This window comes from Seriola lalandi, unplaced genomic scaffold, assembly GCF_002814215.2.
Source record: "Seriola lalandi dorsalis isolate HSWRI2012SDOR001 ecotype SW California unplaced genomic scaffold, Sedor1 jcf7180002054346, whole genome shotgun sequence".
Classification (NCBI taxonomy): domain Eukaryota; kingdom Metazoa; phylum Chordata; class Actinopteri; order Carangiformes; family Carangidae; genus Seriola; species Seriola lalandi.
Window position 1 is genome coordinate 681,525 of NW_019524899.1, and position 26,737 is coordinate 708,261.

General features: G+C 41.0%; 1 protein-coding gene across 2 annotated transcripts; it reads left to right on the forward strand.

Moving 5' to 3' along the window:
• The first annotated feature begins 466 nt into the window (after window positions 1–466).
• Window positions 467–26,413, forward strand: arhgap27 (Rho GTPase activating protein 27). 2 transcript variants are annotated; one of them, XM_023407767.2, is made up of 18 exons: window positions 467–601; window positions 2,206–3,045; window positions 13,613–14,086; window positions 15,094–15,333; window positions 16,390–16,470; window positions 17,106–17,228; window positions 18,479–18,565; window positions 20,103–20,170; window positions 20,343–20,430; window positions 20,884–20,985; window positions 21,962–22,060; window positions 22,813–22,930; window positions 23,094–23,228; window positions 24,179–24,277; window positions 24,385–24,462; window positions 24,629–24,760; window positions 24,922–25,027; window positions 25,127–26,413. In XM_023407767.2, exons 2-18 carry the CDS (start codon window positions 2,248–2,250, stop codon window positions 25,302–25,304), a joined length of 3,006 nt encoding a protein of 1,001 aa, XP_023263535.2. In that variant the 5' UTR covers window positions 467–601; window positions 2,206–2,247; the 3' UTR covers window positions 25,305–26,413. The 2 variants fall into 2 exon arrangements, with proteins under 2 accessions (XP_023263535.2, XP_023263536.2); XM_023407768.2 differs by having other exon boundaries at window positions 22,825–22,930.
• Window positions 26,414–26,737: the final 324 nt, after the last annotated feature.

Below are 26,737 nucleotides of genomic sequence, written 5' to 3' on the forward strand. Positions count from 1 at the left end.
AGAGCGAGAGTGATAACTACACATATAAATACAAACTGATAAATCCTTGTGTTTCCTTGACATTTAATATTAGATGTTGTTTTCCAGTCATAATTTTATTATATTATATTCGTTTTTCTCTGCCTATAATCTGTCTGAAAAATACAAATAATTACTAAATATCTACATTAATGTTATCATTGTAGTTAACTTAGTCTTAATCAAAAATGTATGTGATAAGTCTTTTACATTTTTAGCATTTCCATGTTGTAATATGAAAATGAGTCATCTTCATACCACTCTTTCCGGTCCACCCTCTGTCCGTGAGATGCCACAAAAAGAATTCATAGGTTTAAAGAACACACTGGGAAGTTTGGTTATAGTCAGACTTCCCATTTCTCGTGGCTTTAGTGCTGTAATCTCTCAGTGGTCACCTCCTTCAGCAGAGACGCACACATTCGCACAGAACAGGAAATAAGAGAGAGAGAGAGGCAGGCGAGCAGAAACAATACATGCAGGCAGCAGTCTGAGCCGTGCGACTCCGGCTCTCTACATAACACAACTGCTTCAGCTCTGTTTGAGGGACGGCCAATTACGGGACGATTTTGGGAAACACAATCAGGCAAGTAGAAAAATTATTACTCCACACTGAAGCCTCAGGATGTGAAATTTAAGGATGTGATTCTTATTGTTGTTGCTTAGTCTGTTTTAAAAGTGTATTCAGATGAGTTGTCCTGACTTGCACTTTAGTTTATTGATATTCAAGTTTAACTCAAATTCAACAAGATTAGGGTTTTATTATGTATTATGTATTATTTTTCATTTTGTTCTTTTTCGCTTTTTTGATGGATTATACAATAAACATTCAATCACACCTGTTAAAAATAAAATGTAAATGTTAAAATTTAACAAAATGGCTACAACAAAAACACAGAATTGTACTCTTTGGATTTGAAATAGCTGCTAACCACAACATCCTGTTGTGTGATTATCATATACATAAATGTGCTTTATGAGACAACAAACAGCTGTAAATACTTTGAATGCTTCATAACTTAAACACAACCTGATAAGGCAAACTGAGATTACAAAGTGACGTGGGACTCTGACGATGAGTTAAGGTTGGTGCAGGCTTCCTGTTTTGTGGCTGAGTAATTTTCAGTCTGCTGCACTAGTGGTTGGTAAGTTTATGTTAAAGTTGCTTTGCAGCAAATGGAAGCAACTTCCTGTCTATTCCTGTGCACAGAAATAGTTTTTTTGTTTTTTTTAACATCTGCCACCCTTTTGTTCATATTCAACTACCAACCTTTCCTATAAATGAGCATTCTCTCAATAAGGTCAACCTCTTACCTTAGATGGATTAATTACCCGACAAGCCGGCCGGGTCGCACTGACCCAGGCTGTCACTGTTCACATTTCTTGTTGGAAAGTCAATTGAACAACTGCGGAGAGACACAAAACAGCAACAACACAAACACAGAAAATTATGCAAAACTGCTACAAATGGACACGAAATGTCTACAAAGAAAAAATGATACATATAGACACTAAACTTGTGCTTCTCAGAGTGGGGTCCGGGAACCCCCAGGGGTCCTTGAAGGGGTTTCAGGTAGTCCTCAGCAAAAAGCTGAATAATTTATTTCCATTATAATTCCATCCATATGTAACACAATGACAGAATGTGAGACTATTTTGGTCGTGAGTTTCAAAAACTTTCTGTAATAAAACATCTAAAAGCAAAAATCTTGTTAGATGGCGCACCCTGGGACAAAATCTTATCAAATGGGGGTCTGTGATCTAATTTGCATAAGATTAAGGGTCCTTGATGTGAAAAAGTCTGAGAACCACTGCAAGAAACAACTACAAAGACACAGGAAGACACCAGAGAGATGCAAAATTACAACTAAAAGACATACAATGTCACCAAATGACAGCAAAGAGACACAAAATGTAACTAAAACCACAACAAAGGACACAAAGTGACTAGAAAAGACACAGAACAACAACAAAGAGACACAAAACTCTGTGTCTCTGCTGTGTGCTCCTATATAAGAGGGGTGGTATGATGTCTCATAATCCATCCATGACACTAACAAACCTTAAAGGGCCAAGGTGCATCATCTTGACATCTTTCTACAGATGTGAAAGTGTGTGCTAATGAACTCTGACATTTGTAACAGCTATTTGGTGAAAGCCACAACACCTTCACGTTTCCTCTATTTGCAGCTCCATGATGTTTGCACAATAACGCAGAGGCCACCGTGGAGCATGGAGCTCGTGTCAGTGCAGTACGAGTTTGAGTACACGGCGAAGGACGGTCACCTCGTGTCCATCAAGCCTAATGAAAGCTACATCCTGGTCTCCAAGACCAACGACCACTGGTGGCACGTCCGCAAAGACCAGCACACCAGGCCCTTTTATATCCCTGCGCAGTATGTGAAGGAGCTGCCATCACATACTGGAGACTCTCCTGGTGCTAATGAGCTGGAGTCAACTGGGCGTGTGACTAACAGTAAGCCGGTGGGTACTGTAGGTGTAACACCGTGTAAAGCGACGTCTCAGGATGCTCCAAGAGACGCACACCGGCTCTCTACTTTTGGTTCCTGTGGGAACCTGCCAGATGTGAAGCTATGTGAGACTCAGAAGGGAGAACAGTCCACCAGCAGTTTCGCGCCTACACATACAGATCACACAGAGACGCACAATCCAGCAGGAAGCTTTTCATTTACCTCAGCACCTGTGGAAACTGACAACCTGCAAGTGTACGCAAAACCTCAGCTTGTGGTGAAGGTTGGGAAAGGACAACAAAAGCCAAAAATCTCGCTGCAGGATGACAAAGTAGAACAACCACAGTTTTTTGTGGATGATGAGGACATGACCTTCCCTACACCCCCTAGTTCCCCCATATATGACACCATCCCAGAGCTACACCTCCCAGAAGTTGAAACATTTTCTAAGCTGTCTGATCCGGTTGCTTCAAACGACACATCAGCGTCACAGCAGCAGCGGAGTTTGAATCAAACTGCAGAGGCCACTCCTTCTACAGATGCACTTCCCATTCAACAGGTAAGGATGTCATGCAATATTACTGACTGCATTACAAGTAAATTTAGGTGTGGTCAGGTTTTACCCATATAAGCGTGATGCATTTAATTACTGCAGTTTGCAATATTTGTAAAAGAGGTTTTGTTTTTGTTTGTTTTTTTGTTTTTTTACCGTCAATTACTTCCGGTATGGTGAAATTTTGGTGGAATACTCAAACACCACTTCCTGAAATGTTTGGGGCATGACCAAAATGTGTGGGTATGGTTGCCAAATGTGTGTGTGCCACAGTTTCTCCATTCATGTGAGTGTATTGGACCCATTTTAGCCACTTCTTCCGGTGTCCGACAAAATGTCACAGTTACCTCCATGTATTTGAATTGGTTACTAAATGTGCTTCATTGCATATTTCGCCCTGCCCCGCCCCTGTGTTACTGTTTTCATTCATCATTCTGTATCACGAGATCAAAAATGTGGCATTGTGATTTCACAGCCAGGAGAGGGCGCAGTTTCATCATGTAAAGTCGTAGAGGTCAGCTGCCATGTGTTTGCAGCCCTGTGTTTTACTGTCTTAAAGTGAAATGAAAGCAGCTTTAATGTGGCTTTTTGTTTCTAATCAGCAGAAAAGGTCTTTTTTTTTTTTAGAAGAGTGAAGAACTCTACTAATTAATCTAAATCACAAATATAAAATACACACATATTACTTGTTTGCATTTAAAAGGACATACTGTACCTGAATCAGAAGTGTTGCACAGTGTCACATGATTAGATCAGCTGTGTGTAGTGAGGGGATCTCCACTGGCTCCTGTATAAATACACCTGTAAACACCTTACTGAGGGTCACAAGATACATCTAACAGGACAAGAAAGAATATAAAACATGTTCTGCTACATAGAATAATTGGACTTTTTTCAGATCTTGCTCCGTTCTGAGCATTTTTACTATAACACTGGACAGTTTTATCTCTTCAGGCCTCTATTTTCTCACATTGTGTGACAGTGGGTTTCCAGTAGCTTCATTTTAAGGGGTTAACAAGTCCTCGCTGCCTTATGTTGATGTGTGCAGTGCTGCAGTTAAAATCTGTGCCCACCTAAACTTACTGTAATACAGTATAACGCCTCAGTGACTTCACTTCCTGCTCTGATGTAACTTTCATCTTATTATTTACATGTGTCAATCTGCTGAAGTTCAGAAAGTGTCGAAAATAGTGAATTTTAAAAATTAGTGGAAAATTCAGACTTAAAGTAAAAGTACAGAAATATTATCAAATAATAAAATGCACATAATGTATCACAAATACCCATTAGACAACAGAATTACCCCCAACAGTGTTATATTACTATATAATTTATTATATTATCAGATGGGCATAATTAATAACTTGTAAACTCTATTTTAATGTTGTAGTGAAGCTAATTTTAACTACTTTAAGATACTTCATATATTATAGTTAATCTATTTATTTGGTAGTTTAATCCTTTATAAACCATAAACCATATTCACCATTTTATAAACTTATCATGGGTTTTCTGTGTAAATCTTCACTGAAAATGAACAATTATAGCTGTTGAAGTGTAATGAAAAGTAAAATATTTAACTCTTAACTGTAATAATCCATAATTATGCTTGATTTCCACCACTGGTTTTATTGGAGAGATGACGAAATCCCTCTGGATCCACAAAAAAAAAAAAAAAACTTCATACAACTTTGTTTTAATCTCCAGGACCCCTAAAAAGACTTAGATGTGTAAAATGTATGGAGTTTCCCTTTATAAGTCCAGTACTAAGGTAAATCTACTAAGTTACTGTCCATCACTGAGTAAATTAACCGTCTGATTTGGATGAGATTTACAAAGAGTCAATCACTTGTTGATTTTGACACTTTCTGCAGTGAGGGTCCTGACTTGGAATACCGCACTGGTCTGGTTCACAGTAACTGTGCCAGCTCATCAGCATATGAATGGCCGGGTCCCCTTCAAGCCATTTCAATAGACGAAAAGAGGTGTTTCTTGAATACCTCAGAGAAAGAGAGAAAAAAAGGAAAAAAAAAAAAAAAGCAGCTGATTCAATCCCAGTTTTGCTCAGCGAAAGTTTTCAGCGGGCGTGGAGTCGCGTTGACCTGCTGTGTAAAGTATAGCTTCCAGTATTGATCTTCGCTCTGGGTTAATAACTCGGTGAACTGCTCCGGGAAGAGCTGCTGGAGGATTGTGGTGCATGTGTGCGACTTTGTTGTCAACTTTTAAAAAGGGGGGGGGGGGTTATAGAAAGCTGTGCTCACTCCTGAACAGAACAGAACAGAACAGGTTACAAACAGGTTGTGTCGGCTGGGTGGCTTCCCTCTGAAGGAAGGAAGGAGTTAATCCGAAAGCTGTCGGCCACTCCCAAACCTCCAGCTGCTGCTACCTGGTTTCCCGGGCACCGCGGACGATCCCGGGAGTCGTGGCGAACCGCACCGCTGGGAAACGATGAAACATATCCGAATACACTCCTCTCGTCGCCTCCTTTCCCTTCTGGATGTAGTTTGTTGAATATTAACGACAAAAAAAACCAAAAAACATACAAACAACTACTTTTTGTTTCAGGTAAGTGTAACGCACCTGTTGCAAGGTTAGAGGAGTGACGTCAGCCAGCAGCAGGCAGGTTGTTGTGGAAAAAGGTGTTTGATGAGGTTTCTGTTCAGTTTTAAACCAACTGTGAGTGGCACTGTAATGGCTGCAGCCTTTCCCAGTTTACCCAGTGATAGTGAGGGCATCACCAGCACAGATTGCTGCTTGGGTGTAACTGGATTCACTTACATTTGCTGATTATAATCTGTGTGTTTCAATTTCTCCTTCTGTGGAAGCGTGAATGAGACCCCACACTTGTTACAGGACTGCAGACGTGCCAGGACCCCTCAAGTGCATTAATTCTTACCCCACAATGGAGGGCCATCTCCATGGTGATCATGTGGTGGGAGGTGGGAGTTGGGGGCACTGGCCTGACTCTCAACAAGAGGGGCTTTGGAGCTTTTAGTGCCAGCCCTGCCATACAGTTGGATTTTGTGTGTGTGTGTGTGTGTGTGTGTGTGTGTGTGTGTGTGTGTGTGTGTGTGTGTGTGTGTGTGTGTTCGTTCATATGTAATGTGCAGAACTCGCAATTAGCCCAAAATGTAGGTCACTTTATATCAAGGGTCTATGGAGGCTGTTCTTTTTGTCTCTCATGGGATATTAAGTTTGGTAAGTGGATGACAAATCCAGTTGGGATTGGGAATTCAAAGTTTGGTTAATTTTAACTTTACATCTTGCAGAAAGGCAAAGTTGAATACATATTCATGCCTGTTTTGTTTTAAGGCAATATTCCTCTCATAGTCGTGCTTATTTTGTAGCTCTTTGTGGCACCAGTGTGTTTGTAGTGTGCTGCTCTTTGGAAGAGTCTCTCTAAAGGTTCATGATGAATATTGAGCATGACTTGTCTGATGTATCTTTATCACTCAAAGTCAAGATAATTGCCACATGGGGTCCAATGTCCCATTGATCTTTGTAGTAAAAGACGTAAAAGAAAAGTTGAATCCGCAGCCCTGACTGTGATGTTTGTTTTATTTTAAGCATTTTAAACTGAACAGATGATCCCGTTCCTTCCATTCAATCGTGTTTGAGAAAAACCCGGATGAATCGCAGCTTTACCGTGAGCACCTCACCTGCTGTAATTCCTGCTGCTCTGTTGAGCAGGCAAAATCAAATGCCAAGAAACCGCTCCAACAGGTAGTGCGAGTGTCTGGTCAGACGCCTGCCTGACAGAACATGTGTTCGCCCAAGAAGAACAGGTGCATGTAGCTTCAGCTTCTTGGTTGTTCCCGACTCGCTTTTAACCTTTATTGTGTGAACTGTTTTGACGAAGAACAGAGACGTATTTCGCCATTTAAGCAGAGTGACTTAGTGCTTTCCGTGTCGGTTTAAGGTTTTACAAGCAGCCAGTGTGTCACACAGGTTTGGTGGTGTGTTCTGCATGTACCTGCAATGTGTGACAGTAGAGAGGAGAGGGTTAGACGAGCCTCTGTTTGCACCTCTCATGTATTACCTTTACATTCAAGTCACAGAGCGAAGCAGCTGAAACATAAATACCCGGTGGTGAAAACTCCTGATAGTTTGACCACACATATGTCTGTTTTGAAAGTATTTCCAGACTCTTTTTCTGATCTTTATCCCAGTTGCAACTGGTTTTCCCAATCCAGGTAACCAGGAATTACACATGTCCTTGCTCATTTGTAAAACAACTGTTATTTTGAATGAAAATAGAGAAAAACAGATATACATCAATATAACTCATAATAACTATTTAAATCGTCTGTCATTATCAGCTGCCATCTTTGTTTAGACTAGAAACAAGAAGTGCAACTTTGGAATCTGGTTAAAACTTCTGTAATCATGCAAATCATGAATATTTTTTCTTGCAGGTAGTAAGAAGAGTCTTTGAGGAGTCTGGTTATAGCCACAAATGGTGTTAAACAACTTTATTGTTTTTTTTGGTCTTGCTCGGATTGCTTGGCGTTTATTTTTCAGACAATCAGAAGTTCACTCTGTAACTCGAATGTAGCACATGAGAGGTCAAATTGGGGCAATTTCAGACACCTTGGATTGTTGATCCACACAGTAATGTATAGATAATCTGCAGGAGGCCTCAGCTGGTCTTTGTGAAGAGTTGCATGAGTCACACGGACAGGAATGTCCTTTGTGTCATTACTATGTGCAACATGTTTTTGTGAGGCTCGAATGACGTGCTAGATTTCAGTGATCCTCACCTTGAATGCAGTGGTGTTCTGCTGCTGTTTATTAGTGCAGAGCAGAAGGTTCCCGGAGAGAGAAAATGTTTTCCACAGTCACATTCAGCAGCCTGTTTTCACTTTGTTTGCATGCTGCGTGTTGATATTTACTTGCACCTGGCGCTAAATGTCAAGGTGTCATCTCTGCAAAGGGGCGAGGTTTCCATTTTCGCCGGCTCATTTCTAGTTTCCTCGGAGAGGATTGCAGAAACTGGCGCTTAAATATTTCCCCTCCTACACTGAAAACACTTCACCCACAGAGTAAGAGTGGGAGAAACCTGTCACGAGCAAGACATGTCTGCAGATGTTGCTCGTTGGCGCACAGACCTTGCCGGGAGTAGCAAAGAGAAGAACGCGATAAGCTGAAGGGCTCTACTTTGAGCAGAGTTACCCTGGATTCTGGGCCATGAAGAGTGTGATGTAAGAGGGGGGGTGGGGGGGGTGGAGCCACGTTGATTCAATAGCTCAACTGTGTGCTTTGTGGCGTGATTTGGGCCCCAATTTGGAACTCCATTGTCTGATTGGATGAGTGCTAATGTGGTTAAGTAATCAAGCAGATTGCTGCTTCATGCATTGCTGAGGGCTGTATTTGAGAGTTGTCTGCTTCTGCCCTGCAGGATTTTCAGTCCGCGTCGTGCTCCAGAAAACATGTTTAAATGCACTTTCTGGAAATGGTTATTTTGCATCTTCGGAGTAAAACAAATCCCAAACACAAACAGTTTCTCTCTGTAGACAAAACTTGAAAGATATCACCAGAGTCAGATGTAAACATATTCAGCAGTGTGTACATGTCAAGGTTTTTTGATTAGCAAACCTATGGGAGGAGGGGGGGGGCTCCAGGAAGCATTGATTCACTACAGCCTTGATACACACACGCATGACTGCAGCGGCGTAAACACCCCGCCTCAAACCTAATTTGAGATCAACCCTAACCCCAAAAACCTTGACTGAAAGAGCCACAACACGCTCCGCCCCGCCGTCTGCAGCATGTTGTCCCCCATGTAGAAGGAAGTATTGATTGAACAATTGGACTTCCTGTTTCAAGCCTTTACCCTCGGTGAAGTGCAGTTTTAACAACACAGCGTCTCATCAGAGCTCTCCCATGTCATTGTGGGAAATTATTGCTTCCTCTTTTGTTCCCCAATTGTTGGCTTAGTGACTTGCTGGAAGGAGGTTGAATACTGTACAATTTAGAGAAGCGGCTGCACATGAGTGTGTAGTTGCTTTCATTTTCTGTGACGTGTTTTCTTTTCCTTTTTCGACTTTATCCCTAAACTAAAAGGCACATGCTCTCCAAGAGCTTTGTTTCCCTTGCTATCGTTTCCTTTTTTTTTTTTTTTATCATATAGGCCCACAGGCAGGAAGTAGGTTGAAGTGACCTGCATAGTTTATGCTGCTCCCTTCATCTAAGCCCGTTCTCTGTCTTGTTTTCATTGTCTCTTTCTGCTTTTGGCTCTTAGCACAAGCAGACAGTTGCCCTCTACCCCCCTATCCTGCGCAATGGAATTCACGCATAGGCTCACACAAACACACACACACACACACACACACACACACACACACACACACACACACACACACACACACACATACACACATCTCACCCAGTCCTCGCACAGTCCCTTCCTGCTGCTGCTATTGTAACAGAGTTCATAGTTCTCCTTTCTATCTGGGCTGCAACTGTCACAGCTGCAGCAAGAGGAGGATGTGCGCTGGAGGGTGTGTTTCACGAGTGTGCCGACGCCTCTCTCTCTCTCTCTCTCTCTCTCTCTCTCTCTCTCTCCCTCTCTCTCTCTCTGTCTGTCTCCCATCACAAGCTGATTGAACGTGGTCGCACGCTTTCGGGTCGCTGGTGTGGAGTTCGGTGTCAGTTTGTACATGTGGATTTATGGCTCCTCTAAATAGAACAATATAAACATGGTGGACATGTACTCCAGGGTTTGGTCAAGTCACCGGGCCCAGCGGGGCTTGACTCTGCCGGTGGTTCCTCAGGTAGGTCATCCCACTGGCATCAAAGCCGCTTTTATTTCCGAATTGTAAAAAATTTCAGTCCGTGTGATCGGCACACTTTACATGTTTATATGTTTTGATGACGGTCTCGCTTCCTGCTTTGCGTAAACATGTCACCTCTGCACTTGTCTCTCTTCCTGTACTGCGTAAAGTGCCAGTGATCGGACGGCGCTCACAGCTGTTGCTGCCTTTCTAGTTTTGATGTTTTTACCTTTTTTTTTTAGTTTGGATGTTCAAAAAAAACCCCTCATATGTGTTTAGGTGTGAATAACAGTTTCATTTGTTGTCGATGAGCATTTCAGTCACTTGTTGTGGACCCCGGCAGGTCTTTGTAGCAAAACAACCGCAGCAGAGAACTGGCATTGTGATGTGGAACGTCATACGGGTACACAGAGTGAAGCAGCTTCAAAGTACAGACATTTTAAAAACGGCGCCTTTCATCTGGAAATAAACAAAACGTCTTTTTTCTTCCATAATTTTGTGTTGAGTGTTTTTTTTTTTTTTTTTAAGGAAGACAGCAGACATGTTTTCTGTCATTAGGGCCTGATGGTGTTTCGCTTACACACTGCAAAGATACTAACAAGAGTCAAAGTTTTCAGATCCTCCACTATGTTAGTTTAGAAATACTCCTTTACAGAGGAGGAAGTCCAAACTCGTCAAAATCTATAAAAACAAATCCTGCAGAAAAATTGTAAATGGATATAAATAAAATTATTAGATTGTTTTCTGATGCATCAATATGATGTTCAGTAGTTTCCAAACCTAGGGGGCCGGGCCCCTCACACAGTCAGGGGATGAATCTGAGAGGTCGTAACATGATTGCGGAGGTAGGAACGAAGAAAAATAAAGTTGTTTTTTTTTAGGAGGAACTTGTAACGACTCATACAGTAGACGTCTTTTTGTGTGAGGCCACAAACGTTTTCACGTTTTCTATGTAAAGTAGCAGCTGTCAGATAAATGTGGTAGAGCAAAAGTAGTGGAGTGGACAGGTCTGTAGCGTAGGGTCTGTGCTACGACCTTGGTTGCCATGGCTACTGCCAGTGGGGACTGGGCCAGCTGGACTCTGTCCATCGTAGCTTTCCTAGAGACAGACATGGACTATTGTTTTTAGGGATTGCTAGTAAGTGACCTGTGGAAACAATGGAAACAAACTAAAGGACTAGAGAAAGGGGAAAAAAATCCTTCACATGAAGTTGCACACAAATTATACTGGAGTACAGTACTTGAGGAAATGTACTTGACATATTTGCATGCGGGTACGCACTGATATTCCCTTCAAAGTGATGACAGTCTATCACACCATTGCCGCACTGTGTTTGTTGATATGTTTTTACAGCTCATGCAGTTTTCCTTTCACTGCGTGTGGTTGGGTTCGGGTGGTTTGTTCCAGAGGATGGGGGCATTCCAGCGTAGCTATTTCAGATATCAATGAAGCAGCTCTTTCATTTCCTCTGTGCCTATTTCTCGTGGTCCCGTGGTTTGTGTGTGTGTGTGTGTGTGTGTGTTTTTGTTTGGAATCAATCCTGTTTCGGGGTCACTTGTCTGGTTGTCCTTATTGATTGCCTCATGGTGACTTCGAGATCAATAATGAAGCAAAGTCGGCAAAGTGATAACATCGTAAACACGGATAAAAAACGCTCAAAGAAATAGATAAAATAAAAAACATATTGTCCTCACTTTGCTGTATTTGAATTTTTTTTCATGTTAACTGGTTTTAGTGACGTCTCCTGAGCTCCTCGGCCTGTTGGCAGCGCTGGAGAAAGTGTTCAGATCCTTTTATTTAAGCAATAAGCAGTAGTAGCAGCAGTAACAGAATGTAAAAATTCTCCATTACAAGTAAACATGCTGCATTTACAAGCTTTAAGTGATAGAACATTATCAGCTTTATATACTTGCAGAAAACGACTCCATTGATGCTGTTAAATTATACTGTATATATTATAGTGTTGCTATATGCTAAGTAGCATTTTACTGTTGTAGATGGTTGAGCTGGAGCAGATGTTATTGCAGGGCAGCTTAAATGTTAAATGAAGACATTACAATATATAATTATGTCCTAAAAAACACATTTTACCAAAACAAGTGAAAAAGAAATCTGTTAGTACAGTAAGAATAATGTATTTTAAATTGAATTTAATTCAAGATTCTCCAGAAAGGAAACTGAAACAAGAAAAAAAAAAAAGGCAGGATGCTTCACTTTGTTTTAGGAAAACATGTGACCCAAGGGTTTGCATTGAAGACAGCGGGGACGTTCTCGCTGCTCTGGCAGACGTTACACTTTTCAAAAAGAAAATATGACTTCACGCGCTCAGTTACAGGCTAAAATGGCACGGTGAGGAGGTAAATGGATTGCACTTTTCTAGTCTTCTTGACCACTCAAAGTGCAATACAGTACAAGCCACATTCAGCCACACACACTGATGACACATTCAGGGGTTCAGTATCTTGCCCAAGGATACTTTGACATGCAGACTGGAGGAGCTGGGAATCAAACAGCCGTCCGTCCGGGGAGTGAATGACCTGCTCGACCTCCTGAGCCGCAGCCACTGCAGTGAAAACTCTTCTAATAGTGATGGGTAGCTTCAACTGTCAAAAAAAATGTAGCGTAGTAAAGAGTAGAATAATAAACTCTGAATTTAAAGTAGCATAAAGTTGAAATACTCAAAGTATAAGCACATCAACAGCAAACAGTCGCCCCCCTGACATGTTTCTCTCTTGTACCTCTGCACATTGATCACATTGATGAGCAGATGCAGCACAGACACACAGATCTCAGCTCCTGTTAAATATAGACCATGTGGCTAGCTACGAGACGAGACGCAGTCAGAGTGAAGCCTGAAAGAGACAGCAGCCTCTCTTTTGTGTTTGTGCCATCATGACAGAGTTGAGTCGCTCCAGGTCAACAGATCCCGGGGTTCTCACGGTCAGGAAGGGGAGCCAGGTGAGAGGAGGGAAACCGAAAGAAAGATCACAGTGTTTTTTTTTTTTTTTTTTAATCTGGTAGGGGTAATTTCAGGTGCAACCGTGACACTTGCTTTGTTGCATCACAGTTTCAGGAGTGCTGGGGTTTCAGAGGCAGCCTTCCTTCACACGCACAAGTTCCACTCTCATTGGCGTTGTTTAAACAAATTAGTTGTGATGATTGAGTCTATTTGCATGTCATGTTCCTGTCGAATCATGTGGAGCTGTGTTCATAAAAGTAAAGTCACGTGGAGGTTTCACCAGCGTCTCTCTGAAAGGCAGAAACTGAAAAATGTGTTTGAGCATTGAGGAAAAACCAAAAGCGTTTTCACTGATTATTTGACTGGTAGTAGAGGATTCCTCCGCATGCTGGAGAAGCTGGCATGTCTTAGTCTGGAAGGACAAACTTTGACACGATGAGAGCTTTAAACTCTTATCTGTGGGTGTGTTTTAGAACACAAGAAATGAGGCTAGAATAAGGTAATGATCATTATTGTGGCAGGAACACCTCTGTGGTCTGTTTTTTTTCTTTTTTTTTTACTTCCTGAGCTCTAAGCTGCAGAAGGCAGACTTATATGGAGCTATAGTAAGAGCAGTGGGCTGGAGGCTGGTACTTTGAATTTATCTTATGAAGTGCTGTTGTCATCAACCAGAAAGTGACCAGAGTGTCATCTGAAAGCTTGTTTTATCATACAGAAAAGTGTCTTTTATAAAAGCACACACACTGTTATACAAACAGTGTGTGTGCTTTTATAAGCAAGCTTTCGTTCTTGCTCTTTAAAAGCACCTTTTTTTTTTTTTTTTTTTTGGCCTTTCTACAGGTGGAGAATGAAAGTCCCAGGTCAGCCGTGTACGTCAATGTAGCACAGCTTCGCCAGAGCATCTCTGAGTCTCCCCCCTCGGCTCCTTTGTCCTACTCTCCTTCCTACCTTGACCCAGAGGGATGGGAGGTGCACACTGACCAGGAGAGTGGACAGGAGTACTACTACCACCCTGCGACAGGGCGCACCACCTGGGACAATCCCTTCCTTGACTCCCCCACGGACCCTGAGCCTTTCTCTGCAGAGGAGCCCCGCTCTCCCTCACCTCCTCAGTCGCCTGCCCTCTCTCTGTCCACCGCCTCCCCCCCTGCGTGGACCTCAGACTGGGAGCAGTTGGTGGATGAGACCAGCGGCCGGCCCTACTTCTACAACGCAATGTCTGGGGAGACGTCCTGGGAGCCTCCGGAGCAGCTGAGCCCGTATCCCCCTCTCATGGAGCCTATGAGCGTGCACAGGTTTCACGAGGACGGGCCGGTAAGGACGGCCTGGCTGCTCTACTTACCCTCCCTCTGTCTCCTGTTTTAGCTTCACCCAGGGGAAAGCTGTAAATACAGTCTGCTTTTAATGGAATTAAATCCTCCTGCACCACCACAGCAGACAGGACTCATTTTCATTAGGAAAGCTAACAGCACAAGTGCAGGATATCCCCAGTAGTGTCCCTAACTTTAAAAGAAACCAGACATCTGTCCTCATTTTGAATTAACTAAAAAAGACTGAAGAAAAACGTCTCACTGCACGTCCATATATTGCATAACGCACACATATACTGCATTTCCTCACTTGGTTCTCTGCTGTTTTTCTTCACAACACAAGCAACAAGTGACCTCTTTCTCCCCCATAATGACTCTTTTTTTTTTTTTTTTTTTTTTTTCCCTCAGCTTGAACATTAATGGGCCAAGACAGAATAATACTTTGAGGCCATGGAAATGCTGTGACTTATTTATCAAAGTCACGGCAAAGTCCTTGAGCTCTGTATCGGGGCCACAGAAGGAAATGATTCAACTGACATTATTATGTGAGATGAAGCAACATTTTTTTCAGCTTCAGTGTCTCTGTCGGTTAATTACTTCAACTGTTCCCGATCTGAGGGTCAGGACTCCCCAAAGATGATTAAAGATATAGTTCAACATTTTTGGAAAATGCGCGTATTCACTTTCTCATTAAGAGTTATTTCTGTACAATCACAAATTGTAGTTTTTACACTCGGAATTTAATTAAGTGTAGTTCCCAAACTGTCACACTATTCCTTTAACAAGATAGGAAAGAAGAAGTTTGCCTATCTGTTCATTTTATAAAAATCTAATTTTAGTTTTTTCTATGAAATGCAGGAGAGTTATCCATCTTCAGGACTCCAAAAAAAAAACCATTGAGTTGCTATATATTCTCACTGTATTTTCAAGTTTGTGAGTGTGTGTGTGTGTGTGTGTGTGAGTGTGTGTGTGTGTCTTGACATGCGTTTCCACCATGTGTACATCCCCCAGCCTCCCCTACCTGAGGAGGACTACCCCTCGGGGGATTACCCAGCTGCTGATCAACCAGAGTCCTACGAGGAGCTCCTTGCCACGGGGCCTCCAACCCTCCCTAAAGAGTACACCCTCAGCCACGTGAGCCGGACCATCATCCCCAGGGCCAACCTGGACCGCAGCACCCCAGCCGGTTGGAACCTCACCGTGGAACCAAACGGGACCTGGGTGTTCACCAGTGAACACTCTCCAGACCAGGTACATATAGAGGACGTATAGGGATATGGAGGAATCCATACCAAATTTGTAATAGTTTTGATGTCAGTCACAGAATCAGAGGTGAGGGGTTCTCTTTAGTCTTAAGGCCAGGGTATGCTTGAAACTAGTTCGTACGGGACGTTGTGTGGCGTCGTGGTCTAAGCAGGCGCCCATTTGTAGAGGCTACAGTCCTCGCTGCAGTTGGCCCTGGTTCGAATCCCGCATCGGATGGCCTTTGCTCCATGTCATTCTCTGCCTCCCCATTCCCTGTCTCTCTACTGTACTATCAAATAAAGGCATAAAAAAAAGCCCAAAAAATATACTTAAAAAAAAAAGAAACTAGTTTGTACAAGGTGTCATCCCATCCCATCCAAAAAGGGCAAATTTACAGCCCTTCTGAACAACGACGCTCACAAGCAAAAAAAAAAAAAAAACCTGCTGTCATTCACGGTCGTACACACTAAGAGCGACGGACTGACGAATGTCGACCTCAAGGTGGCACTTACGAGATCATCATTTTTGGGGACCATGAATATCTTTTATATCTTAATATCTTATCTGACATTACACTTGTGAAAGTGGTGGACCAACGGACGCCGCAGCAGACCGACTCTGCCCTCCGTCGAGCCGAGCTGCTGGTGTGGCTAGAAGAAAGAAAAAAAAAAGAGAACTAGAGTAAAAAGCTCATATCCTGCATGTTTTCTTATCTCATCATGTGCTTTCAGAAGCTGCTCGACAATTGGACGAGGACTGTGTTTTCGACTGACTTCAGACTTTAGAGTGCAGAGTCATTTAAAACCCCTCGCAGTAGTACCGGTTTGTTTAACAACAGTGGCATCAATAAACCATGATGCAAGAACTACCGCGCAACTCTTCCTTCATGCCACACACCTCACCCCGTGTCCGTGCTGTGCCTGTTCACATCATGTTAATGTGTTGTATAGGAGAGGAGCTTATCATGTTGTAAATTATAGGGTTTTTTTTAAGTCATTTTCCTCTCAAAGCAGCAAAAATATTTTCATTGAATTATTTTTAACCGAGAAACTTATGTAACAGTGGATCAAGTCTATGGATGATCGAGGGCAGACCTACTACTACCTGAGAGACGGCTCCAAGTCTCAGTGGAACCTGCCCGAGGTAACGATCCTTTTTCTGTGGTTATGTAACTACAACAGCTGTTTATCAGAGTTGGGATTTTCCCTCCCTTTTTGTTTCATGGATTTATTGTTTTCAGACATCAATGTCAATTTAGATTGTGATTATTGATCACATTCTTGCCTTGGGGCCAATGAAAAATAGTTTCCACTTTGTTCATGATATAAAGTAGATGGCAATATATATCATTAAGGCAAGTAGATATAGATATTTTGAATGGATCATGTTCAATTTTAGCATATTTTTAGGAGAATATTAATTGTAACTAAAACTATGACCAAAAAAATGACATTGGCGGTACGTGAGAGGTGTGTGCAGGTATTCCTTTCAGGCTGCATACATCCCAAACAACTTTATCAATGAGTAAATAAAAGGCTGCCTGTATGCAGCCTGAGAGGCGATACTAAACACACCACTTATTCCTCATTTCTGGACTGTGGTGGCCGGGCAGTAAGAAATTCAACATGACACTGTAGAAGTGAGGGGGGACAAGATTTTGAAAATGACCCTCGTCTGGTTTAAGATAAAAACAGATTTGTTTGAATTTGTCTTGTCATCTCTCCAGGTTTCAAAGTTTGGTATTTAAATGAAACTAAACTGTGTTGTGGTCCCTCCAGGCCCCTGTAGCTCTCGGTCAGTCCAGGGTGGAGAATGGTGTTGAGGCGGAAAACGTGTCAATCATTAAAAACTGGAGACACACCATGGGACCTGTTCAGCTCAGCTCAGCCCAGGATGATGGGGTACACACACACACACACACACACACACACACACACACACACACACACTCTCAGACATGCATCTACATGTACATGCTGTATCACAAATCCAGGGTGTGTCAGCCGGCTTAAGCAGAAAGTCAGGCAAAAGCAGTGAGGGTTAGTCCCTGTTTAGCAATGGACACTCCCAGGTTTTTTAACCCTTATTTAGCAAGGCAAATTACCTGCAGTGCACTTTTATTTACAGCAACAGCTTGAGGACAGAGCAGCAGAGGGATGAACAGGAAGGGCTGCATTTGTAGACAAACACCTGTACTTGCTCCTGCTAAGCAACTCAGCTCTCAGCAGACGTTCAATACCTTGCATGAAGGCACAGCAGTGGCAACATTTACCGCCAAGGCTGGTTTTTATTTCTCCTCCCACATTTAACACAAACGTGATCTGGTCCCTTAATAACACTTGTCGGCGTGTCTTTAATCATTTATCCCTATTTAAGGTTGAATTAACGTATGTGACCAAACGTATGTGGACACCTTTTTTAAAAATGAACATCCTATTCCAAAACTTATTGGGGAAAGGTTTTCCACCTGGTTTTGGAGCCTGGCTGCAGGGACCTGCTCCCATTCATCCACAAGAGCATTAGTGAGGAGGACCAGCACTGATGTTGGGCGATGAAGCCTGGCTCAGTTTGGTGATCCAGTTTATCTGGATGTGGTTGTGGCCAGGACAAGTTCTACCTCCCTGGGGGACTGGGACCTTTATTGACCTGGATTAGTGCATGTTAACATAGTCACAAAGTTGGAAGCAACTAGCATTGAGAACCAAACAGAGGTGTCTACATACTTTTTTCCATTATTTTTGTGTATTATAACGTGTGAAGAATGGTAGTGATGACAAAAACTGTGGTGCAACTATTATTTTATTTGAACCAGTATATTTATTTTTTGTCTTTGTTCGTACAATCACACACTAAAAACACAATCAAGTGAAAAATATGAATGAAATTAAATACAGAAAAAAAATTAGATATCCATAAATTACTATATTTTATATATATTTTTATTATTATATTATTTAAAAAAGGTTTGCCCAACTGTTCTTTTTTACCTTTTACCACTGTATTAAGAGCTATCTAATATCTATCTAATATCTAATATCTATCTCACTTATGGCTGTAATCTAAGTTATATTTTAGATGTCCGGGTCTCATGTTTTCTGAATTATTATAAACCCTAAAATCTCACCTCTACTGTTCCTCTCCTCTTGTTCAGAGGTTCTTCCCGACTCACAGGAGGAACACGTCCGACTACAGCAGCGACAGCTCCAGCACAGGAAACTCTCCAGAGACGCAGCATAACGTGAGTGGAGTGGTGTGTCGTGCGCTCACATCTGCTTGAAGCTGAAAAAAAAAAAAGAAAGAAGAAATGTACCGTCAGTTAGCCATTAATGATTTTCTGTATCTCTCTCTTAAGGCTTTTGGGTTTAGAGCCTGGAGAAACCCTTATTATCTGACCTCGAGGTGGCTGCGCTATAACGTGGGTTGTTAGCTGAGTGTTCACCTGAGCTTGATCCATAGATAGCAGCGTCTATCTATGATGGGGCAAAAGGTGTGACTGATCACTCAAGGACTGTTTGTTGTTCAACAGATGTGTTTCATTCCCCAGCATCAAATACTGTGACCATTTAAATCATCTTTCATATAGTGATGTATTTCCCCTGCAGCGACAAGCAAGTCTTTTTTTTTTTTTTTTTTTTATCCTGAAATTCTCTCTCTGTGTTTCCTCAGACTTTAGAGGAAGGAGAATATGAGAATATTAATAATAGGGAATCCTGTTCTAAAAATACTTTAACTTTGGAAGATGCTCGCTTGATTTTACAAACTCAAACTGCTGAAGCCTCATTAGCTTCAGATAAAAGCAGAAACAGTTCTCTTTTTTTTATCCTCATGATTTACACTGGCATGGCATTAGAGCTGGAATCTTTTAAAGGCCAGTATGAAGGAGAGGAATGACTGCAGCAGGAAAAACCTCAATGTGCACACGGGCACCTGAGTTTTGTTTTAAGACGGACCTGAAAAATTGTCTACCTCTTAGCAGAATAGTGCTTCTCCACAGCTTTAATGGGCTAAATTCAGCAATAGGTCTTTTAATACAGTCAATGATGGAATTAAGGTGAAAACATTAAAGGATAAGTGTGAGTCCAGAAATCCAGATTCCCGTGAAAAGACCGAAATCCTCAATGAATTGATCCGACTAACACGTATTGTCTATTTATCCAAAGTCTGATGCGTCATATTCCTCTGTGCCGTAGAGATCCACTGTTTCCAAAAACTATTAAAAACACATCAGTGAGTCACACTGATGCACTGGGTGACATGTTCCTTCCTTAGCAGGAGCACGGACACACACACACACACACACACACACACACACACACACACACACACACACACACACACACAGTAGTTTCTTTTGACTCAATCCCACACACACACCGTCCTGCCGCCGGATATACCCACTGAAGTAAACTCACTAAATCTGTGGCTAAAAAAACGCACCAAACAGACGAGACTACATTTTTGTTGATATGTGTGTAGTGTTGCTGAAACTACAACTTTTTTTTTTTTTTTATCACAATTCACCACCACATAATCGAAGTTTGTCTCTTGGGAAAGTCCCCGCTGTGAGGAATTCATCATTGTTCACACTGTAATTGAGAAGTTTGGATGTGAAAGCCACTGCATGCATGGCTTCATTGAGTTTCAGCATTGTCACCAGAATTGTGTGTCCCTCATATCATCACATACTTTGACTTTACACATCAGCTTAACAATTACATATAATCAACACAGAGTTAAAATGTTGTTGTTGTTTTTTGCATTTTTTGCATTTTCAGGTGCAGAACTTGGAGAAAGCTGGAATCCTCAACAAAACAAAGGTGTCTGAGAACGGCAAGAAAGTAAGGTAAATCAAAACTGCCCTTCTCTTCTTTTTTTTTTTTTTTTCAAACGTATGACATTCTCATGTTTCGGGTTTCTGATTTCGGGTGTGTTTGGAGTCATGTGCCATCTCCCCCTCCCGTAGCTCTCCATGGCTTTGTTCTGTGTTAGTCACATAATTGTTCCCCCCGTTTCAGGAAAAACTGGGCCCAGACATGGACGGTTCTCCACGGAGGAGTGCTGACGTTCCACAAAGACCCGAAGTCGGCAGCGACGGGGGCCTCGGTAGGAACCGCACTTGTTAAATAATGGAGAATAGAAGTGTTCATCATGTTCATCAAGAAACCCTGACACCTGAATGCTGCCGCTCTTGCTGCATTCTGTACATTTCTGAGAGGGTTGTGACCCGGTGAGAAGTTACTCACTGACTTTTCTTTATCTTTTTTTCCATCTTGAAGTTTCAATACATCATGTGAAACTTTTTTTTTTCATATAAGCTACACTTTAGTATCATGTTTCATATTCCTAATAAAGGAAATGTAGCACTAAACAGCATAATGCAGGCTGTTGTGGCACCTTTAGCGGTGACAGCGCAGACAAACCCTCAGGTCATGAGCTGACAGTGACAGTGGCAGCTTGTGTTTAACGCCGCTAGCTCGTCTCCCGGAATGCCGTGCCGTCAGTTTGGTAAACAGCTGTTTGTTTGTTTTTTGTTTTGTTTTTTTTGCTCTCTCACAGAACAAGACCAATCAGATTGTTCCAGAGGTTGCGGTGGACCTGCGAGGTGCGACGATCGGCTGGGCCTCAAAGGACAAATCCAGCAAAAAGAATGTTTTAGAGGTGTGTTCGTTTGTTGACATAACGCAGAGTGAGCCTCTTGATGGATGTATTTGTCTTGAGCAAATAACAGCTTCTCCACTAAAACATGATCTCATACATTTATGTTCAATTTTAGAGATCCCATATTTTACACTTTTACATTGTTTTATTTGAAGTGTTGATCCAGAAGAAGATATATTTGTAGTTTTAAGAACCAAAAATCATCTCAATGTAGTTTTACATCTCCTCTCTCAGGCTTCTCCCTGAAGCTCTAGTAACAACAGGTCAGTGAGAGGCTCAGAGCCTCCTCTCTTCTGATTGGCTGACTGTTTCCTGAGTGATCCAATAAAAACATAGCAGATCTCAGGTAAACACTCAGAGAGACCAAATCCTGCAAGGTTGGATGATGGGTCCAGGTCTGCTGGGCCTGGGGCATGGCTGCTTTGTTGTGACATCACAAAGTTACAGAAGTCCTGACGGCTTGTTTTAAGGCTCAGGTTCTGAATACAGGCTGTGTGCATTTCTCTGTGGACTGAGCACTTTGTTACTTTGATACTACTACTAAAAACAGACATGAAAATCTACCTTTATACAATATGGGACCTTTAAATCAACAGTTGGGAGTTCAATTACTAAAAGCAGATAGGCTGTGACTTATCTAACTGTGACTGTAGTGGAAGAAATAATGGAAATAATGGCGCTAAATGAAAAGTAATGGGACCTCTAAAGTTATTACAAGTCACCCTGAGAAGAACATGAATGTCAGGAGCAAATTTCACAGCAATCCATTCAATAGTAGTCAAGACATCACAAGAGAGCTACACTGCTAGCATGGCTAAAAAATGTAATTTTATTGACGGTGATCAAGCAACACTCCAGCTGTCATCAGATTGACAACTCATATTGGGTCTCATCGCTCGTAGTAAGAGGCCCTTTAGGATATAAGACAAGTATGATGAAGTCTCCTCTTTAATGTCTGATCCTCCTCCTCCCTCAGTTAAAAGGCAAGAACGGTGTGGAGTTTCTGATACAGTACGACACAGAAAGCATCATCAACGACTGGCACAAAGTCTTAATGGACACCATACGACAACTGGTAAGTGCTTCTATTCGCTGTAGTTGATGATTGAAAATCATCAGCATTACACTGCAAAAAGAACTTAAGCGTTACAAGTTATTTCTGTCTGTAGTTGAACTTTGACATTTTGGGGAAGAACACTTTCTTGCTGAGAGTTCAATAGGATGATTATACCACTCTCATATATGGCTGTTCAATATTTAGCTTACTAATTAACTGCTATATCTATTATATATAGATATATGCTATATGTGTTTGTTTATTTTGGTTTAGTTTAGTTTTGTTTCCCCCTGCTGGCAGTAGCCTCATATTTAAGACCGACATGCGAGTGGTATAAAACTTATCTTATCTCTTATCTGAATCTGTATATAAGAAATGTAATACTATTCTTTCAAAAGAATTAGAGGATAAAAGGAGTCCGTATCTAAAAACAAGAAAGAATAAAGAAAGTTACTGCACTCAAATCAAATTAAACTTTATTCATTTAATAAAAAAAAATCTATAAATAAGTTAATTTGCTTTGAAAATAATTCACAATCTCTGTGTTCTTAATACACTGGGAGATTGTGCTCTTTTAAGAAAAAAAAAAAAACACTTAAAGAACCGCATTACAGAAAAATAAAAATACTTGATAAGTAGTTTAGTATGACTCAGGTTGCTAAATTCAGTTTAAAACATTTGATTGCCTGAACTATGTGATAAACCTTTTCACTCTGACACATAAAAGTGATTAAATTCTGTTCAGTTCGGGTTTCTTAATAATGTCTCAGTCTGTTTATCAGGAGTACCAGGACCATCACTCAGAGGAGGAGGATGGGGATTTGTATGAGAAGATTCCCAACACAGAGCGAGATGACAGGTCTGCAGGTGGCATAGACAAGCGAAGATGTAAGTTCAACAAATTCCATTTTTATCCTTCACTGTGAGAGAAAAACCACGTGTGATTTAATTGTGGAATGATTGATGTAATCATTTAGACCTAGATATATTAGGCCCATTGAGAGCTACAGTTACACCCGTTTTAAACACCGTCTAACACCGCTCTCTGTAGCCTCTAGGCCGACTATCACACCCTCATCCAGCTCTGCAGGAGACGCAGACCAGAAGAGGGTTCGAACCAAGCTGATGAAGTTCCTCATGAAACGCCCGACACTGCAGTCCGTCAAGGAGAAAGGCTACATCCGAGGTACTTTCACACACAGATGTGTTGTACTGTAGTTCTTTCCGCTTCTTTTTATATGAATAGAAGTAAAAAGAAAATGAGTGACTGCAGTTTGTCACTTCTACCCTGAACACTAATGTTTGTGATTACAAGCATGTAAACACAAGCGGTTTTGTACTGTGTTGAATGAATTCTTTTGGCAGTGAAGCAGCACAGAAAACATAAAACATAAAGATAAGTTGAGATAATAAGACATTTCAAGATACTGATATGATGTGTTGATACTACAAACAAAATACAGAATAAAATAAAAGGTCCATGTGATAAAAGAGTGTTGTTGCTCATAAGACAACTTCTGGGGGGGGGGGGGGGGGGGGGTTGCTAACCATTAATTTAACTCAAAACTGTGATAATGTTACGCAGTTAATTTTCCATTTTATACGTTTAAATTCCCCTGGCAGCAACAGGCTGGTTTAAATATTTATGTAAAGTTGGTGAAGCTATTTTAGCCTTGGAAAAAGTAACTGATGCACTGACGACAGCAAACACGTTCTGTTTAATCTTATCACTATGACTCTGATGTACTGTACATTTAGCTCATTGTGTATATTTTTCATCTTCTGATAGTCATTACACTCTATCTCTGTATATTTATTCATTTTGTTCTTATTTCATACCGAATATATTACATGTGCTATATATTATATTTCTGTTTATATAGGCGCTGAAATCTGACGATGTAATCCATACTTTTTTATAATAATTGATGTTTGATAAACAGTCTATACTTACATGTACTAAAGTTGAAATTGTGGTTTGTTAATAGCCATTTTACCTCATTTGTTTAGTTTCTTCTTTTAATGAGGAGGAGTATTAATATTTTCAATATGCATATCTTCGATGGGATGATAATACTGCTACTAGAACCACTACTACAGCATTAATAATACTAATAATGTTCTTATTCCCTTCAGAGAATGTGTTTGGTTGCCACCTGGGCTCACTGTGTGCACAGGAGAAGACCACAGTCCCTAGTTTTGTGGAGAGATGTATCAGTGCTGTAGAAAAGAGAGGTAATCCACCTTGTCTACATCAAAGTCAAAGTCAAAATTACACTGAAGTCACTTTGCTGTAGTGAAGCAGTTAACTCACTGGTGCCATATGACGTGTTGATTTCCAGGCTTAGACATTGATGGACTCTATAGAGTGAGTGGGAACCTCGCTGTCATTCAGAAACTACGCTTCAAGGCCGATCATGGTAAAATGCCATCACTTCACCACTTCACACGTATTTAAACTGAAGAATACAAAGAAAGTGGATGTTTCATAGTGCATGAAAGGATTCACTGCAGTATCTCAGCGCAGACAGCGGCGGCGCCCCCTGCTGTGTTTTAATGGTGACTGCACCTGTTGTGTTAAAACAGAGGAACTGGACCTCGAGGACGGCCAGTGGGAGGACGTCCATGTCATCACCGGAGCGCTGAAGTTGTTTTTCCGAGAGCTCGCTGAGCCGCTTTTCCCATTCAGCTACTTTAATGGCTTCATCTCAGCCATCAGTAAGCAGATGTTCAAAGCCATGAATCTAAAGTCTTTGTTGTTATTTGGTCAAACTACAGCAAATATCTAAACGTGTGTTTAGTGTGAATGATGCAGGTGTTGGATGGTAGATGAGAATATATTTATAACTGATTAATAACTTTTTGTCCTGTTTTTCTAGGAATTCCTGATTATAACACAAAACTGCATCACATGTGTGAACTGGTCAGAACACTTCCTACTCCACATCACGAGACCATGAAACTTCTTTTTGGGCATTTACGCAGGTATACGTCATTGTTTTCTCGAGTCTCACCAATAGAAAAAAAAAAACAATAACATGAAAACGATGACTCCTCATGTTGTTATTTTATTTCTTCTCACAGGGTCATTCAGTTCGGGGAGGACAATCGCATGACTGTGCAGAACGTGGCAATTGTGTTCGGCCCGACGCTGCTTCGGCCAGAGATGGAGTCGGCCAACATCGCGATGCACATGGTGTTTCAGAACCAGATAGTTGAGTTCATTCTCAATGAATATGAGCGCATCTTCCGCTCCAGCTAAAGCAGTCACAAGCCTCCGGTGCAGACCTGGGCAAATGTCTAAATGTGCTCAAGTTATTTGAAGTGCTAGATTTACCTTTTGCATGCACATAAACAGCTTCGGTGCAACACCTGAAAATGAAACTCTTCTTGTAAGATAAGTTGAAGGGCTTTTCAAGTTTTCTTTGCTCAGAATATTTGAAGTTCAACCATTTGAAACTTTATAGAGGACTCTTCAAATAGTCTTTGCTGAGAATATTTGAAGCATGTTTAACCATTGTTTTGTCCAGATTTACTCCATAGGAGGCTCACACTCTTAGAACTATCTTTGACAGTATTGTAGGATTGGAAATTAAGCCGCACAGGTGTAGACAGGTGTGGTTTGGTTTCCCGTCTCAGAGCTATTGAGCTTGTTTCTTGGCTGGAAGAAGGACTGTGTCAGTTTGCTCTCGCTCCGAGATTCTAGCTGTCTTAATCTCACAAGTCACTTTCTGGAGATTTTAATTGTTTATTTTTATTTTTGTTTTATTTTTTTTTGTTTCAGTTTGTCTAAATCGCAGTTATAATACAACCCAAGTCAAACCCAGACGGATGCATTAATTCTCTCTTTAAAAATGATCAACAATTGCTTCCATCTTTATTTTAGAAAGTTTAATGACTTTTAAATGTTATTTTGGATTTGAAGTTAAAGTATATCACATATTGCAATAACTCAGTTTGTATTCTAATATTGCATTTTTTGTTTTCAGTTTCATTTTTACCCATGGATTTGTTTATTGTAATATAGAAATGTATAAAAAAAAAAGAAATATTAATACCAATATCTTGCTGTGAAATAGATGGTGACCTAGAATCCTTGCGCAAACTATAGGTTATTTTCCACTGAGTTGTAAAACACAATTTTTCAATCATGCTGTACATGAAGAAACTGTATAATGACAACATAGAAATATAAATAAGTAATACATCTTTTTGGCAGTTGGCAGTAAAGTCAGAATGATGAATGTATCAGAAAAGTGGATAATAGAAGAGATTTATGTCTTGTAAATAGAAATAGATGGCATATTTATGCTGAACATTGTTGACAGTGCACAAGTTATTCAATAATAAAATAACTTTGTAAAAAAGGAAGCGCTGTGTGTTTATTCTTGTCCAAAAGCTCATGAAAATGTGTCTATAAGCAAGTAATGTGCTGTACAAATGGGAGAAATTCAGATGAAGTTGATGGAGGTCAGATATTTTTAATTCTTCATATTTTGTTTCAACTGAGATTATTCATGAACAGACGTATATAGTATATCACAAGTGACTCATAGTGGTGGAAGAAGTATTTGAGAAACTTCATTTAAACTTTAAACAGGCTGCAATTGTATTCATTCAATTCAATTTTTTTCACAATCTTCATACATTTTCTTTAATCTCAGATCAAGTTGCACATTACCTGCAGATTTCAGG